Below are 16,842 nucleotides of genomic sequence, written 5' to 3'. Positions count from 1 at the left end.
GTCGGGTCGGGTATGTCTGATGCCTGGGTACGTTTGATTATCTGATTGGTGACCTGCCGCGACTACGTAGCTAACCTACATAGCTACCTACCGATTGCGACAAACCCTCCTGCTGCTCTGGCAATTGCAAACGACAACTTCTTCCTTCTTGAGTGTATGGCACTCTGAATAGTGCAAGCGACTCAATCCGCCGCCGCAACCCAGTGCTCGACAAAGCTTACGGACAGATTGCTGATAGCCCACCCGCCCAATCAAGTTTACGTCACCTAGCCAAGATGAATGCAAGTAACCTAAAGCAATACCCGTGCTCTTCATGGTCCATATTCGCTGACCTTGTGTCTTCCATAGATCATCGAATGGGCATTCGGCAAGCGCATGACGCCCGCCGAGCGTCTGCGCAAGAACCAACGCCTCCTGGACAAGGCCATTCGGGAACTCGATCAGCAGAGGGTAAAGCTTGAGAAGCAGGAGAAGACACTAGTCACGCAGATCAAGCAGAGCGCACAGAAGAACCAGATGGGGGCATGCAAAATCCAGGCCAAGGATCTCGTAAGGACGCGGCGCTATATCGAGAAGTTTTACGGAATGCGCAGCCAATTGCAGCAAATATCCCTACGTCTCCAGACGCATCGCACCAACGAACAGATGATGCAGGCCATGAAGGGGGCCACTATGGCGCTGGGAAGCATGAACCGCACCATGAATTTACCTTCTCTGCAGCGTATCGCGGCCGAGTTTGAGAGAGAAAACGACATAATGGAGCAAAGGCAAGAGTTGATGGACGATGCCGTTGACGATGCCATGGATGTTGGCGTCGAGGAGGAGGGAGATGAGCTAGTTGAGCAGGTTCTTGAGGAGATTGGTGTTGACCTGAAGAACTCGGTACGTATTCCTCCTGGTGGGCGGACCAAGGTGACGCCTCATTGCCGTTGTTTTGTACCACATGCTTACATTCTCGGTGTAGCTTGGAGAGACACCGCAAGGTCTGCAATCAGAGACGGTTGCAGAGACACGGATTGCACAAGCGGTCGGTGGCGGTAGTGATGATGACCTGCAGGCCAGGCTCGATAGCCTTAGGCCAAAATGAGATACCAGACTCCGAGAGGAGGCGCGTTTTGTCGATTATGTAATCAAAGTTTTTTGCCCTTTTTTGAAAATGACTACAGCACCTATGACTGCTAATCCGGCCCCGGAAGACATGCACACCCACCCTTGCCTGTGAGAGTTCGCACGTAAAAGTGTCTGATTTGTTGTCGCTCGGCAATGTGCCGATAACGTGCCAACGACGCTTGGTATGCATGCCTAGACAAGGCAACAGCCAGCCACATTTCTGTTAAGCCAGACGTACCAAGGGAAGTATTTTACTGGAAGGGAAATATAATATTTTATGGTTGAACTGAAAGAAAGAAAGACAAATAGGAAGAGAAAAAGGCCGTATAACGATACCTGTAAGTATAGAGATCACGGTTGATTGACCATTTAGCTGTAACATGTACTACGTAAGGTAAATCACTTTCACTGGGGTTCAATTGAATGAAGCGACTTCGGAGGGCGGTTGATGCATGTAGAAAACCGCCTTCGTATTACATGCATTCGCGGCTTGCAAAATATTATGTACCTAAATGAGTATCTAAGGTAGTTCAGGTCCTTATGGGATATATCGTGTCTAATAAAAATACCATGACCATTTGATGATTTGCATCTAAAAAAAATCGTCAATCGTTTCCCACTCGTTCTCGGGGCGGTGCATATCGTCACCGAACTTGACTGCAACCTGTCGTCACTCTCAAGTAGATCCCCGCACGCTGTAGTGGTGGTACGGAACAGGGATCACGCAGACAGCCCAGGATGGGGCCCAAAAGCCCGTGCAATCACGAAGGATTGCCCCGCCTCTCAAACTATCTGCTGCCTTCATACTGACTGACCAAAGTCCTGATGAACGATTGATTTCCTCCGTTCATCTCAGGTCGCGCAGTCTATTTCTTTTGTCGTGTACGGACCCAATACCTTGGGTCTTTTGGCACGCAGATTCACTTCTGCCGTTCCTTGATCTACCTATCTGTAGTTTATCCTTCCTCCCCCATCTTTCCCATCAGATCCCGACACCAAGAACGTGCTGTCCGTGATCACATCATTGGGCGCTAAAGGGTTCCTAGTCAAGACTAGACTTGGACTAGAATATCTATTCTATCGACATTGCGCCCTCCCCGCCGAAAACACCAGGCTTTTTTTTTTCTTCTTCAAGCCAGGTACACTTCAATCAGGAAACCAAAAAAAAAGTGCAGCCGAATTCGGTTGTCTAGCTTTATTTGCTTGGTCAGGGTAAGTGATGGCAGTCTTTTGTCTGCGCAACAAGGCCCCAGTGACCTAAACCTTTCGTACTTTCATCTTGCAGCTCCACTCGCAGCCTGCCACAAGCCCCCCGACTCGGACCTGCATTCCTTTGCTTCTTTGCATTGCGTATGTTTAGAATCGGGAGCTACCTTCCACCTGCTTTGCTGCCTACCTACTTACCTACCTACCTACCTACCACCTACGAAGACCTACGTGGGTACCTTACATACCGCACGTTTCCTTTTACTAATCTGCACATGGCAGAAACGCCTCACAACGTCTATTACATCGTATCGAAGACGCCAGCCCGCCTCTCAACGTCCAGTCCCATGCGACCGGTACATCCCGAAATCAGCAAAAAGTAGCCAAGAACCGCCAGAGTTCACCAAAACCTTTTCCACTTTCTTACAAATTGCACTCCCTCATATTTCGCGGTCGCTTCTATTTCAACCAATCTGGCAGGAAACAAACGGCGCAGTCTCTCCACTCAAGGAGGTCTGCTGAGTAGAATGTTTGGCGGCTCCTCGAAAGCGGACAGCCCTACCCTAACCAGCCCAACTTCGAGCCTACCGGCGACAGCTACTCCTGCGCCAGGGAGCAAGTCTCCGTCCCCGGACGCGAGCGAGTCGACATTGAGCAGCAGCCCCACCAAAGCTGCCGAGCAGGCCACGAGCAGGGAGAAACGGAGCGGCAATGGCAGCCCACCCGACTCTGCCGGTGCTGCCGAGCAGAAGAAACGGAGAAGCAGCGGCGTGAGCAGTAAGGCAAGCAGTCTGCTCGCCAGCGCAAAGAATACACTCAATTTCGGACAGGGTAGCAGTCGTTCGAATACCGACAATGGATCCTCTACGCAGACTGCACTGCAGAAGCTGGGCAAACAGGACCCGGCTCTCGTAGTACCGCAAGGCCAGCAGAACAACTCGGCAGGAGAATCACTACCTGGGCCCAAGTCGACTTTCCGCGTCGGTGTTTGGGAGGATCGCAACAAGAAATGCAGGCGTACTATGGAAGATACCCACGCATTCCTCTACAACTTTCTCCATACGCCGGCAGCGACACCTGCCAGTTCGTCAAATGCGACTGATGGCGAAACCAAAACCACAGCCACTCCGGGTGATGAGATTGTTGAGTCTGATAATGGCTACTTTGCCATTTTTGATGGTCACGCTGGCACCTTTGCCGCGGACTGGTGTGGCAAAAAATTACATCTCATCCTGGAAGAGACTATACGCAAGAAGCCCAATGTACCTATCCCCGAGCTTCTCGACGAGACCTTCACTACAGTCGATGCGCAGCTCGAAAAACTCCCTGTGAAGAACAGCGGCTGTACGGCTGCAATAGCGGTACTTCGTTGGGAGGATCGAGTGCCCAGCAGTCAGTCTGCCACTGGTTCCCAGCCTGTTGCAGCCGCCAAGGCTTCAGATGAAGGCCTGAAGCCCGAGGACGGAAAGTCCAACGATGGTGCCAGTCTACGCGCGTCCGATGCGGCGCCCCCGAGGCCGAAACCAGCCGTGACGAAACAGCGCGTCCTCTATACGGCCAACGTGGGCGATGCTCGTATCATCCTCTGTCGATCCGGGAAAGCTCTCCGTCTCTCGTATGACCACAAGGGAAGCGACGAGAACGAAGGCAGACGCATAACTAATGCTGGTGGCTTGATACTCAACAACCGTGTCAATGGCGTACTTGCTGTGACGCGAGCCCTCGGCGACACCTACATGAAGGAATTGGTCACAGGCCATCCCTATACGACCGAAACTGTCATTCAGCCAGAACTGGATGAATTTCTTATCATTGCATGTGATGGAGTAAGTAGATTCTACCATGCCCCCAACGGCACTCTGTTGGTTGACTAAATATCGTGTTGTTAACAAAATATTACACAACGCACAGCTTTGGGACGTGTGCGATGATCAAGAGGCTGTTGATCAGGTTAGAAATATCGAAGACCCAGCGGCTGCGGCAAAGCTGCTAGTCAACCATGCCCTTGCTCGATTCAGCACCGATAACTTGTCCTGCATGATTGTTCGATTTGACAAGCAAGCGGTCCTTGACGGGCACTCCCGCAAGGACGCTGCCACCAAAGGTGATCCGGCTAGCAAACCGAGCGAGGCAGACCGGAATGTTCAATTGGCCACTAACGCTGCCGGCCGGAGCAATGACCCTATACCTTCGATTAGTGAGGAGCCGGCGGCGGCGGCAGCAGCCGCAGCAGGGGACTCGTCTGGTGGCACGAAAGGGCAGGATGATGAGACCAGCCAACCGGCCACATCTTCATAAGAAACCAGAGAAACAGCCCGCATAGCGCCGCACTCACACTGGTCAAATTGCTGAATACGTGTAGTTGAGCTACTATAGAATTTGCTTCTCTTCGTATTCAGCGGGTGGCACAGGTTGTTGGAAGGCGGCAGTAAATTGGAAGGGAGACACGCTACGAATGGAACCGTAGTGTGGGACATTGTACACGTTTTGTCATCGTTGAGCCAGCCTACTATGCAAGAGCAAGGGTAGCCCGGTCTTTTTAAGGCATAGACACTGAGCTGGCTGGCTTGTTGTTTCCGTGAGCTTCCATCCTACTACCAGAATTTCTTTTAAATAGTTGGACTGTCTTGGTAAACATATGCAGGTGCAGTAAAATCGCGTCCATCTTACTGAGGATGTCTCAGGATTGAAGAACTGGCCTTATGCTTCAATGGGCCAGCAGCGGTCATCCTGGTTCGACAACGAAGCCGCACGCTGGGCTGGAAAGGGATCCCTTGGCTACCAAGATGGACGACGTAAGGAACGGAAAGCAAGTCTCAGGATAGACCAAGAGACGAACGTGGATTGATGCAAAAGGGTGGTGAGCTGGATATTATCAGTTGACGAGTTAAGTTTGGCACGCGACTATTGTACAAACAATGGGACAATAGGAGGTGAGCTTGATTTAAGGTACGAGGACAATTTTTAATTAAATGTCTACCGGTTAATTTAGGTTGGGCGGGAAGTTGCTGGTCTAATGATGCCCGCAATGTCTGTTCCTCCGATGAATGGCAGGAAAGCACTGACAGCTCCGAAAGTTGCTGATTGGGCTGTATCGCACAGACCCCTTTCAATATGAGGAGTGGGGGTGCCCGGTCCTACTACGAAGTACTAGACTAGTATGGTAAGGAAGGTAGAGTGGAAAGGGAGAAAGCGGACGATGATTCGACGACCGGTCTTGACAATGGGGAACCAATCCTGTGATGGAATAACTGGGACCTCGACTGAATGGAGCAGACCTTCAGGTCCAGTCTTGCGCTGGAGACCTTTACCCCTAGCATTAGAACGGAACTAATGAATTGCTAGCGCGGGCGACTTTGTGCAGGTTGGTTGCATGTCATTGCATGCCCCCCAGCCGCCCAGAAGAGTCCTGATCCTGGCCTGGCCCCAGCTGCACTTATCGTGTGGGCTTTCGTGGTCGTTGAACCGTACTGTACTGTACAGTACCTGCGTGCAAGCAATGCTACGTACCGCCTACCCAGGCAAGCCAGGCACTACTAACTCACCATCTACTCAGCCGTCTGATCTGATCTCAGTCAAGGAAAAAAAGAGAACCCCTAAAAATCGTATTTCATCTCTCACTACAAACTGTATTTTGTTCATTCACTTCTTTTGCCAGCCAATGTCCACAATTGTCCGCCAAGAAGGCTCATAGGGATTTCATTATACTCTTTTATTTTGTTTCTTTTTTTTCTTCTTCTTGCGAGATACGGCGGGAACGTGCCCGTGCCATCCGGTTTTCTTGATTCTGCAGGCGACATCTTTTTGCCGCCCGTTTCCGTCCCCACGAGTTTGTCCGGCCGTTGAAAGTAAGCAAGCAAAGCTGTGACTTTCCCAATTGCTACTGCCGATAATCGCAACACTCGGCCGAGTCCTACCTCTTTCAACTCGACAACCACCCAAAGTTCCCCCCGGCTCTACTCTTCTCTCAATATTCGAATACCCCCGGGCCGCATCTCCAAACCTATCTGGGGCTGGCGCAGAGGAAGCAACTACCATACCATCATCATCCTTGGCCTGTTCCAGTGCCGAGAAGGGTCCCTACCGTCCTGCGACCAACTTTGGAATTTTCTGCAACGACGTACCTCTGGACTTGCTGTTTTTACCCCCAGGTGAAGCTATGGGCAGAAGTAGGCCTCTAGGAGACACAGAGTTTTGAGGGACAAGCACCCGAGACGACCGGAAAACATTAGGCCCAGCACCGAAAACGACTGGGATGCTTGCCCGTCTGGCTGGTTCCAGTCAACGCATTGGCTTGCACCGAAACCGCTTTGCTTCTTTGGCGCGATCGCCAGTTTTTCCTTGGGATACGACCAAGGTGCCGAACGAAACGAAAGCTTCCCGATAACAACTTGCGCGCGCGCATCTTCCTCGTCCACAGCTACCTGCAACCGGTAGCTACGGCGAGGGGAGATGTCTTTGAATGGCCTTGACACCCCCGAAATCAAGGAAGCTCATGATACCGCCGTAGCGGAGCCAGGGGGATGGTATGTCACGCCCGCGTCAACATAAACATGAACATTGTCCCTCCCCCAACAGTAGCACCGTTCTCGTGTTCTGGTTGCGCTCTGGCTGCATCTACATGTCTGTCTCGAGTTGTCCATTGCTAACCTTGTTATTGTGAGCCAAACAGGTTCGTGCTCAAGTATGCCGGCCGCGATGTGCTTGAGCTCCTTGGTCGCGGCAATGGTGGGATAGTAGAGATTCGCAATGCAATTGCCCAGTACGAGGACCCATCCCCGTTGTATGGCTTTTTACGGTATAGGAGGAGGAATGTGATCATCAAATATCTACCGGAGGACTGCTCGCGGCTGGTTCAAGGTTCGTTGCCGGTCTTAAAATCTAATCGAGGGTCAACCACGCAGTTCTGCTAACACGACATGTGGGATGAACGACAGCCCGAGTAACCGTCCACCTCGACTCGATATGCGAGCGCTTCTCGCCATATGATACAATTTTTGAAATTGCTGAAGCCAAAGAGCTAAAGGACACCAAGCTCTCTGCGGCATGCTCTTTACACACTGCATCCGGCTCTACATCTTCATCCACCAGCTCCCTTCGCCGCCGCCGGCTTATGGAAATTGCCGAGGAGGAGGAGGAGCAACGGGCAAGCAAGCGTCAATCTGTGGTCAATGAAGAGGGCGAAAATAGGCCAAAGTCCATTGAGATACCACCTGTTGCTCTGGACTCTGGACTTGCCTCCTCACCGGAGGAATCGCAGTTCTCTGGTAAGATTGAGCCGCCGCCCTTCGTCGGATCACAGTCAGATCGCCCTCCCTCTCCCACAAAGTCATTAGAGACATATGGCCAGCTAGATTCCTACGGATCTGGCTCTCCGTACTCGTACAAGCCCAAAGTGAAGCTGGGGCCGCGCCCATCCCTTGACATGAACGCTCGGCAGCGCAACGGGACCCTGAGCGGGTTTCGGCCCATTTCTGCCCTTCCGGCTGGTTTCAAGATGCAGAAGAAGGAAAAACCTGCCATGGTGCGACAATCCATGGACGAGAATTTACATCCCATTGTGCAAGAGCTCTTTGGGTCCGGTGCTCGGGATCCGCAAAACACGGTACCAACTAGGCCTCACACGAGCGGTGGTATACAGCCACCTCCAATACCAGAATCCAAGATATTCGTGAAGCCGCCGTTGACTCCTGGCGCTGTTTCGCTTGCTTCTGCAAAGTCGTCGATGTACCCCAATACCAGCAGCCCTGAGAAGTCACGGCTGAAGAAGGCGATGCAGCTGCGGGAAAAGAAGAAGCAAAAAGCTCTGTTGGTGGCTGCAGATGCCAAGGTAGCTGAGACTGTGGAGGACCCTGACGTCAAGGTGTCATCGCTAGATTCGGATGCTATCGGCCAAACGTCATTGGCGGAGAATCCAGAGCCTGTCGTGGCGGACTCTATTGCCGAGGAAGCTGTGGAGGAGCAACCTGTTCAAGAGCAACCACCGGTTGACAGCCCACAGCCCGCCGACAAAGAACCGGAAACCGAACAGCCTTCTGTCACTGAGCAGACTCGAGATACCACTCCTGAGACGGATGCCGAACCCATAGAATCTGTCGACCAAAGTCCCGATCAGCAGCAGGAAAACGAGGTCGCAATTATAGTGGACGATGGAGAGCAAGGCTCGGCCGTAGAGAATCATGTCCCTGTAACAACAGCGGCGGCTGAGTTGGACGACGACAACCTATCCTCCCTGGCTCGGGAAGGGACAGTATCGGACGCGCATACCGACTCGTCGCATCCAGCCTCGCCGCTAGTGGGGTCTTCAGACCTTGGAAACTCGACGAAAGCATCGTCTGTATCCGAGGCTACAGACGAGACTGTACTGGACCAGTCTCAGACTAAGACTGCTGAGACTGCTGGTAACAACCAGACTGGTAGCGATCAGGCCGAACCAGACGTGCTGGTTGGCGCAGTTGATGTTTCTTGTAATCCCAGTGCTGAGATTTCTGAAGAATCCAAGCGAGAAGATGAAGTTGCGGCCGCTGAGAGCCAGGATCAGGTTGCCAACCGGCAAGAGCTGGAGGAACCGGCTCCTGTGCAGTTGCCGATATCGAAATTCGCATCTGCTGTCGTAAATCCGAATCGCAGTCCAACTGTGGCAGGAGTTGTTACTGAGGCAACAATAGGGAGCGATAGGAATTCCGCTGTGGAACACATTCCTTCACAAACTGAATCAACAAGTCCACGACTTGGCATTCCACAGTCTAAATTCTCAACAGCAAAGCAACAGCCTGCAAGCCCGTCTGGCAGGTCCCCCGACACTCCAACCATTGCCATTGACGACCTAGGGGAGAAGGAAAATGAAAAGGAGAACCAAGATCCCGAGAAGCTCGCTTCTGGCTTAGCCGTCGAGAAGCCGACACAGAAGCGAAAGGTATCCATTGACCCAATCCGAATCGACACAGCCAATCTCTCCGATGACGAAGATCTCATGGATGAACTGCAGACGGCGACTTTGCAGGAAGCCCGCCCCATGAACATCTCCAAGTCTCCAATCACGCCAGTCTTTCCCACACAACCTTTGGCTGCTCCCGCAGCCGCAAACACGGGCGAGTCCAGTCCTCGACCGATCACCAGCCAGGGCATACCTAGCAGCTTAGTCACCGATTCTCCAGCTGGGTCTGCTGGGCCCGCAATAAGACCGATGACCGCCGCCATGGACTCACCCTCTGGCTCTGGGACGAACACTCCTCAAGGTTACCATGGCTTGCGCTCTGCATCGAACCCAACTGCTCGTGCTCCCCTTTCTCTGCTATCAGCCACTGGGGATGGCGACAGGCCATTTGGCATGAGGGCAACATCCTCCGGGTCTGCCTTCTTGAACAGACTTGGATCATCTTCAGGAACAGCACCACCCTCGCCCTCACCATCAGTCGCGTCCACTTCCGCTGCAAATCTACTGGGAAAGAAGGCGGGGGTTGGCAGCAGCATCTCCCAACGCATCAAGGCTTTGGAGAAGATATCGGCCGCTGGACTCCCATCGCCGAACGCAACAGAACGGCCACAGTCGGCGTTCTTTGCAGTCCGTCAGCAACAGTCGATTGGACGTGGCGGTGAAGTCTCAAGGGCCCCATCGGTTGTGGAGCGGGCAACCTCACTGGGCCAGGACCAGACACCATCTCCTCCCCGGTCTCGTGGAAGAGACATCACCACGGCGGCAGGAAGCATTCGGGACAGGTCTGGATCTATCTCCAGTAGATTGTCGGTTTTTGAGGGCGGCAACCTCCCCAGAGGCAGGCCAGATTCTGTTCAAGTGACGGCCCGTATTGTGAGGGATCCTCGCCCCCAGTTTCCCAGAGTGACCGAGCCACGCGCCGATACGAGCGAAGGATCGATGGTGGATCTGAAGCCTTCGGTCCTGGTGGTCGACCACGAGAAAGGTTCCGACGAGCCCCAGGATTTCGTAGTTGCACCAGTGGAAACGCCTAGGAAGGAGACTATCCTGCAGCGTCGGCAGTCGAAAAAAGAGAAGCGCAGATCCCAATCCGAGGATGTAGGAATTATTGGGGGTGATGGAGCTGGAGACGAGATTGGTGAAGATGGTACCCCTCGCAGGCGCTCGTCTCTTAGCATCGTCAAGGATTTCATCAAGGACCGCCGCCGCAGTGTGCTCAGCGGTGGCAAATCTCCATCGACGGACAACCTTCACAGCGCTGTGCTGGGCCCAAGTCCTCTGACTAGTCCCAATGCGTCCCGTTCACCATCCAGGCCACCCTCGGTGCACCAAAGTACCAGTATCTCGGGACGTCTGAGCATCTCTAGCCGGCGGTCTTCGACTAGTAAAGATAGGGATCTGCCCCCCGTTGCTGTCATGTCACCCACCAATGGCCCCGAGGCCAGCCTGTCTGGAGACGAGAGTGTCAAGGCGACCGAGAAAAAGAGCCGGGCTAGTCGGTTCATCAGACGCCTGTCCAACTCCCTGAGCTCCAGCCGCAAGACAGTCACACCCGTCATGTCCCCGACCGTCACCGAGGAGGAATACGACGGCGACGACCATGGCTCCTTCTTTGCGCCCGGGAGACAGCCCCAACACCAGCAGCCAACTCAGTTGGCTTACATGGGCGACGTAAACGTCCAGTTCCCCGACAATCTTCTTTGGAAGCGCCGCACCATGTGCCTGGACTCGCAGGGCTTCCTGATCCTTAGTGCTGTGCAGGGAATTGCCGCTGCAACTGCCGCCAACACAACGGCGCTGAATGGCATTAAGCGCTACCACCTGAGTGACTTCCGCGTGCCATATGCGCCTGAGATGGAGCAGCAGGAGCTCCCTAACAGCGTTTGTCTCGATTTTATCGAGGGCTCAAGCCTGCAGATTGCATGCGAGGACCGCGCTGGTCAACTAACCACTCTCCATGGTGAGTATCCCTTGTTATTTGTCTGAGACTTTACTGCCCAAGATGGAAGTCGTCCTAACATTATTCTTTCTTCTGTGTTCTAGCCCTGCAAGACGCCCATCGCAATCATACGACATTCGGACAATGAAGCAAAAAGTGATACAAAAAAGGTCATCGATACCCACTTATTACGCTCAATCAACCCGCATCACTCAACACCTCATCATCGGCGGCATCTCTCCGTCTGGTGTCTTTCCCAATCTCCTTGACTAAACTCTCTTCTGTCTCCCCGTCACATCTTTCCTTCTCTGGCCGGCTCGCGTAAACCCAATGCCTTTTTTTTATTGTCTCAGGACAATCATCTTCATGTGCTTATATCTACCGGCGTCTGATTTTTGACGAGGGGAAACCACACAAAGATACCTTTTGATACCACCACGCATCATCTTGACTCGGATGCTTTTATTTTATTTTGTCCATTGTTTCTTTTTTCTAACTTGGCAATGGCCTGTTTTGACCATCTTTCCACAAACAAAAACTTCCAAGTAACCCTCCCTCGTATCCCCCTCTCATTTTGAATCTGCTTATTTCTCATACCCCCAAGAAAAAAGCATATTTCATCACCTCTTTCTTCATAAAAAGATCGTCTTTTGTGTGATCTAAAGCATCCTTGACCCAACCCACTGAATGGGGCGGGGCATAGGCCTTTCCCTATATTGTTGTAGTTCTCTTCTTATCGCGGTCGTTTTTTTTTTTCTCTTTGTAGGCCGAGTTCTATCTAAATACACATAAATATATATACCTCATACACCGTAACTTATAAATACCACTTCACTTTTTCGTGTTCTAGAACTCTAGTCTATTGTGCTAGTCCAGAATGCTTGATCGCGGCACACCAAAGGTGACGCCATCTAGAAATTCGAGACACCAACGGCTCGCAAAAAACCAAGCTTGTGTAGCTGGAGTACTGAAAGCCCGCCAAGGACAGAACAGGGCACTTCGGTCTTGGTAACGAATCTCTTTATGTTTAACTCGCCCACCGTCCTTTTCTGGTATATGTACTGGAAACCACCACAATTCGAGGTTCGTTTCTAGTTCTCATTGATTCAAACACAAAATCCCCTCACGCCTGCCATACCGTGCCATGCCTAACGCTAACAACCCGTGGAACCAACTTCTGAGCAGTAGAAAGAAAGTAAAGAAGAAAAGAAAAGAGAAAACAGTTGGATACTCCAGAATAAACGCCTCAAATTCAGATTCATAGCACAGCCGTGACTGTTACTGGCCACTCCTTTGCTCCTCCCGTCCCGCTAAAACCCGCTGCCCTCGATTGGGAACTGGTCCATGGCCATGTACTCAAGCAGGTCGATGCCTCCCACGTTGACACCCTCGGCCGTCATGGCGACGGCACTGTCACCCATGTTCTGAAAAAAAGCAGGTCCCGTTGGGAGGTACCACATCTCGCTGCTCGAGTTGTTCCAGTCAGACGGGTCACCAAACATGTTGTCAGGCAGCGGATTGTGGTGGTGGTCCATGCTGCCGCTGGCTGCCGGCGTCGTGGGTGCAAATATAGACGCCTGGCCCGTGGGGTAAGGTATGTTGCCGGCGCTGATCTCGAAGGGTGTAGCCGAGATGTTTGCCGGGGTGGTGGACCGATCCAGACCATGCGGGTTCGCAACGGCAGCCGCGGCGGCGGACAGGGACGCCAGAGAGCCTTGACCGTTGGGTCTTAGCCATGTATCAACGTCATGGCTACTTATATGCATGCCGCCCATGTTAGTGTCTGCCATGCCAGAATCCACACGCGGTTGCGGGCTCAACCTGTCAGTCGATGAGCCGCCTGGGATGGGGTGGTTGTTGAGGGTATGCGTGGGAGCATGAATGAAGCGATTCCGTAGTCGGCTTGTCAGGGTCTCGAGCAGGTCGGCGAAGCGGATCCCGAGATGAACGTCATCAACGACGCAATTACGAAGGGCATCAACGGTCCTATCCATGAGCGCGATGGAGATTTCGACGTCGGAGCGAGGGGCGCCCAATGCAAAGGTCTTGAGCAGGAACATGGCACCGCTGATTATGCGGAAGTAGGTCCGCACAGGAGCATGCTTGAGATAGTCGTTGGGTAAGAGACCATCAACAACAGCTCGCAGCAGGTTCCGACTCCCATCCACCACTTCCTTAACGTAGTCCTGGTCTTGCACACCAAAACCCCCGAGGTGACCGAGTGGTAGCTTTCCAAAGTAGTTCTGGGTCTGAGGAGAGAGCTGATCGTTTCCGTGGCCGCTTGCGTTACTCGCATTGTTGGTGCAGCGCTCTACAACGGCCTGGAGCGAAAGTGAGTTGATGTAGATGCGCACATATTCGTACTCGATGGTAAGGATATGGCGTATGTACGGTGGTAGCCGGTAGCGCTCAAACTGGCGCCACCACTCCCGCAGCATGGGCGTAAAATCCTCTAGCAGCTGAATGTAGCGACCGCTCTGTATGATATCTGTGGTGTGCTTGCGTGACCGGAAGAGCTTCTCGTTGCCCATGTACATGGCGTGACTGATTCCTGCCCAACAATGGATAATCTGGTCGTCCATTTCGAGGTCAGGAATATAGTTGAAAGAGCCCGAAATAGCGGAAAGAGTGGTTCCAGGAGTGGCTCCCTCTGATGCTGGCCGACGTGGGGCCAGGACAGAGTCGGACTTGCGCAGATTCTCTGGAACCATGTTGGTCCAGCCAAGCCGACCGGCAAGCTGGCTTAGGTACACCAAGACTAGTCGCTTAATTCGGTGGGCACGAAGACGATAAGCCTCGTCTTCATACTCAGGCCGTGCAATGGCGCCCGTGGCCAGAAGCTCTTCTATGTCATCGAATACGCCCAGCTCATATGCGAGACCCATAGCGGTGCTAAGGAGCATCCAACACATACGATCGCTTCTCCAAGCGGGCTCGAGCCAGCTCTCGATGCGCTTCCCGCCAACGCCCGTGGTGGCCGACGGCCGTTGGGCAGCGCCATCCGGGCCCATGTGCTCGTCGGGGCCATCGTAAAGCGAAGGCAGCATCAGCTCGTCGATAGCCTCTGCGGGTGGAAAGTGAAGGGCGCGTGGGTGCCACTCGGTCAGAATCAGGAGTGACTCGATAGTGCCCAGAGTCCTCAAGCTGCCCTTGCGAAGACCTCTCCATGGCGCGGTGCTCGAAGTCTGAGCTTCTTCATGGCCCATGGTGTAAGAGCCACAAAATCCACCGCCGAATGCTTCTTGCCCCCATACTACCCTTTCTATCATTCCTCGCAGATATGTCCAAAGCTGCTCATGGATGGCTTGGGACCGACAACGACCGCCCGTGCCTGGTACTTGTCGATAACGCGAGGCGATTGTAAGCAGCGTAACTGTGAGTATCGGCTCTTCCGTAAGCAGTGTTAAGTGAGTTGAAGGACTTTTGAAAGTCGGAGGCGAGATGGGCGTTAGTGGGGAAAGGTAATGGTAGTAACTAAGCAGGTCGTCAGTATCGTCATTCAGAGCCTGTGCCCAATGCTAATGATGGAGAACCATACTAGTCAATGTATTCAATGGCCTCGTGTGCTGTAAACCACCCGGCCCTCACAAAGCGGAAACGAGCCCAGGCCTTCAAGGCATCGGTGTATCCCGGATCGCTCGTCACGTCACGTTTTGCAGTCAGCTGCGGATCGATAGGCGCATCAACAGGAGGAGCTTCTGGCCGCGCGGCCGTACGGCGGTTCTGCTGGCTGCCGCTTTGGCGACTTTCAGCGCGGAAAGAGCTCTGTCGCCTACCAATGTCACGTGCAGATACCGGGCGTGCGGCAGACTCGGCGGCTGGCACACGAAAGTTGACAGAGGCCGCAGCAGCCGTCTGGGATGTTCGACTGTTCGCTTCTGCCTCGCCGAGCTTATGTGGGCTACTTGGGGCTGGTGTCAGTATTTCTTTGGCCAAGTCCCAAATGCGATACTCGCTCTTCAGTTTTGTCATCACACATACCTATCGGTCGCGGCCTTGTACAAGAGGTCCAAAGCATCATGAGGGCCGTAAACCTCCCGGCGCATCAGCGTCCTTGCCTCCATGTTCTCGAGTGGTGTGTTGGGCGCATCAGTTTGGCTGTTCAGGCCAGCCCCTGATGCACGACCCGTTCTCTTGCCATCATTGCCCACGGAACCATGGCGAGGACGTGTAAGAGGCTGTGTCCTGCCTTGCGAGCCACCTGGAGTGAGCGGCACGTCCGAGTACATGCGACGGTCTATCGGAGGAGAGCCTTCGTGGACACGCTTACGGCCATTTCGGAGAACATAATCGTCCTCAGCACCGGACAGATCCTCGTCGTCAGCCTTGCGTTTGCGGCGCGTAGCGCTAAAGTAGCATTCTTTGCTTTCACGGCGGCAGCGAACACAGGGCGGGTCATGGGGGTTGTCGACGGAACCGAGGTCGCAACGGACCTTTCGCCTGCGGCAGGGGACTAGCTCACATGGTCTCAGCAATTGCTTGGATTGTGTGCCAAGGGGTCAAGTCAGTGATAAAGTATTGCGATGTTAACATACTACATGCTTGGTAAACCCTTCGGTGTTGCTGAGGCTGCTGGCCGGCGGCACTTGCGGTGCCAGGTGCTTGTGCAGATGTGGCTGGCGAGGCCGACGAATGATCGGCCGAGTTCGAAGAAGGGTTTTGTTGATGTCGTTGTTGACGAGCCGCTGGTGCAGTCTGGCTGTGAGTGGCCGGAGACGAGGGGGCGTTTGGTTTAGGTTTACCGGTCACAGGAGAGCGTGAACGGGCTCTGTAGGCATCGTCGTCAGTGGCGGCGGCGGTGGTGGTGGTGGTGGTGGTTGTTTTGCTAGCGCGATTAATATTATCGTTGATCGGAGTCGCAGTTGTTACCGCTGTGCTCTTTCCAACCAAATCTGATTCTAGTTCTTGTACTGTCGCGGAAACTGATTCTCGATCTCGGCTGGCGTCTGCAGCGGTGGTCGAATTTGCAGTTGCACCAGCCTCTGTCGCGGTGTTGTGCGTCGCCCAATCGTCGACAGACTTCACTGCGTACTGGGCCATCGCCGCCCAGACGAGTAAGCCAAGAAACCGCGAGTGGGAAAAAAAATAGATTAAAAAGGGCCAGACCACCCCAACCTTACCGCGCTCGGCGTCCGCTTTCTCCTTTCGCTGGGCTGATGTTGGGTCGCGCGACTCAATTACTGCCGCGCGGGGTGGAAAGCCGTAAGGTTAAGAGCTCGGTTTGCTACGGTTTACTTGACCGCCGACCGAGAGAGGGTGTTGAGCGGGGATTTGAGAGGTGGGCGGGGACGCTTGGGGCTGGGTGCTTTTTTGTTGCAATACACGCACGGCCCCAGTTTAAATCCGGGGTCACAAGTCTCCATGCTGTACTTGTACGACGGAAGCTACGGAATACTGTAGGTGTTGGCTTGCTTGGATTTGTATGTTCGCAAGACTTCGCTGAGACCCACCCTAGAACGATCACTTGTTGAAAAGGCGTTTCTATCGAACTCTTTTTGTCTTTGTGCCATGCCGTTAGAGGTGTAGGGTCGCAATTGGCGCTTGGCGCATCCATTTGTGTTCGGGCCAGTTATTCCAATGGGATTAGTGCTGATGCCCTGTCCTACAAAGTGCTGAGGTCTGATTCCAGACCAAAAGATTGGTCATAGAA

The 16,842-nt window shown here is 53.3% G+C and overlaps 4 protein-coding genes across 4 annotated transcripts; 3 read left to right on the top strand and 1 right to left on the bottom strand.

Annotated features, from left to right (window-relative positions):
• Positions 1-10: 10 nt before the first annotated feature.
• Positions 11-1,182, top strand: MGG_05208 (DOA4-independent degradation protein 4). The gene is made up of 3 exons (XM_003712705.1): positions 11-281; positions 349-882; positions 965-1,182. Exons 1-3 carry the CDS (start codon positions 276-278, stop codon positions 1,085-1,087), a joined length of 663 nt encoding a protein of 220 aa, XP_003712753.1. The 5' UTR covers positions 11-275; the 3' UTR covers positions 1,088-1,182.
• A 738-nt stretch (positions 1,183-1,920) lies between these two features.
• On the top strand, positions 1,921-5,672 carry MGG_05207 (protein phosphatase 2C). Its single transcript, XM_003712704.1, has 3 exons — positions 1,921-2,322; positions 2,599-4,142; positions 4,228-5,672. The coding sequence occupies exons 2-3, from the start codon at positions 2,844-2,846 to the stop codon at positions 4,612-4,614; spliced, it is 1,686 nt and encodes a 561-aa protein (XP_003712752.1). The 5' UTR covers positions 1,921-2,322; positions 2,599-2,843; the 3' UTR covers positions 4,615-5,672.
• A 124-nt stretch (positions 5,673-5,796) lies between these two features.
• On the top strand, positions 5,797-12,020 carry MGG_05206 (uncharacterized protein). The gene is made up of 4 exons (XM_003712703.1): positions 5,797-6,842; positions 6,989-7,176; positions 7,254-11,213; positions 11,297-12,020. The coding sequence occupies exons 1-4, from the start codon at positions 6,769-6,771 to the stop codon at positions 11,338-11,340; spliced, it is 4,266 nt and encodes a 1,421-aa protein (XP_003712751.1). The 5' UTR covers positions 5,797-6,768; the 3' UTR covers positions 11,341-12,020.
• Positions 11,776-16,441, bottom strand: MGG_15139 (uncharacterized protein). The gene is made up of 4 exons (XM_003712702.1): positions 15,728-16,441; positions 15,174-15,645; positions 14,731-15,096; positions 11,776-14,666 (listed from the first exon to the last, which is right to left on the bottom strand). The coding sequence occupies exons 1-4, from the start codon at positions 16,230-16,232 to the stop codon at positions 12,503-12,505; spliced, it is 3,507 nt and encodes a 1,168-aa protein (XP_003712750.1). The 5' UTR covers positions 16,233-16,441; the 3' UTR covers positions 11,776-12,502.
• Between the last annotated feature and the right edge of the window lie 401 nt (positions 16,442-16,842).

The sequence above is a fragment of the Pyricularia oryzae genome, chromosome 3 (genome assembly GCF_000002495.2).
Source record: "Pyricularia oryzae 70-15 chromosome 3, whole genome shotgun sequence".
Classification (NCBI taxonomy): Eukaryota; Fungi; Ascomycota; class Sordariomycetes; order Magnaporthales; family Pyriculariaceae; genus Pyricularia; species Pyricularia oryzae.
This window is presented reverse-complemented; position numbering and strand designations above follow the sequence as displayed.

What these genes read in the sequence shown, in the direction of transcription:
- MGG_05208 (XM_003712705.1), top strand. An exon ending in GTGTTGACCTGAAGAACTCG is followed by an intron (nt 883 to 964) that starts GTACGTATTCCT and finishes TTCTCGGTGTAG; the next exon opens with CTTGGAGAGACACCGCAAGG.
- MGG_05207 (XM_003712704.1), top strand. Translation starts at nt 2,844, where the DNA reads ATGTTTGGCGGCTCCTCGAAAGCGGACAGCCCTACCCTAACCAGCCCA. An exon ending in TTATCATTGCATGTGATGGA is followed by an intron (nt 4,143 to 4,227) that starts GTAAGTAGATTC and finishes CACAACGCACAG; the next exon opens with CTTTGGGACGTGTGCGATGA.
- MGG_05206 (XM_003712703.1), top strand. Translation starts at nt 6,769, where the DNA reads ATGTCTTTGAATGGCCTTGACACCCCCGAAATCAAGGAAGCTCATGAT. An exon ending in CTGCTCGCGGCTGGTTCAAG is followed by an intron (nt 7,177 to 7,253) that starts GTTCGTTGCCGG and finishes GATGAACGACAG; the next exon opens with CCCGAGTAACCGTCCACCTC. An exon ending in TCAACTAACCACTCTCCATG is followed by an intron (nt 11,214 to 11,296) that starts GTGAGTATCCCT and finishes TCTGTGTTCTAG; the next exon opens with CCCTGCAAGACGCCCATCGC.
- MGG_15139 (XM_003712702.1), bottom strand. Translation starts at nt 16,232, where the DNA reads ATGGCCCAGTACGCAGTGAAGTCTGTCGACGATTGGGCGACGCACAAC. An exon ending in AAGGGTTTACCAAGCATGTA is followed by an intron (nt 15,646 to 15,727) that starts GTATGTTAACAT and finishes CATGTGAGCTAG; the next exon opens with TCCCCTGCCGCAGGCGAAAG. An exon ending in TACAAGGCCGCGACCGATAG is followed by an intron (nt 15,097 to 15,173) that starts GTATGTGTGATG and finishes ACCAGCCCCAAG; the next exon opens with TAGCCCACATAAGCTCGGCG.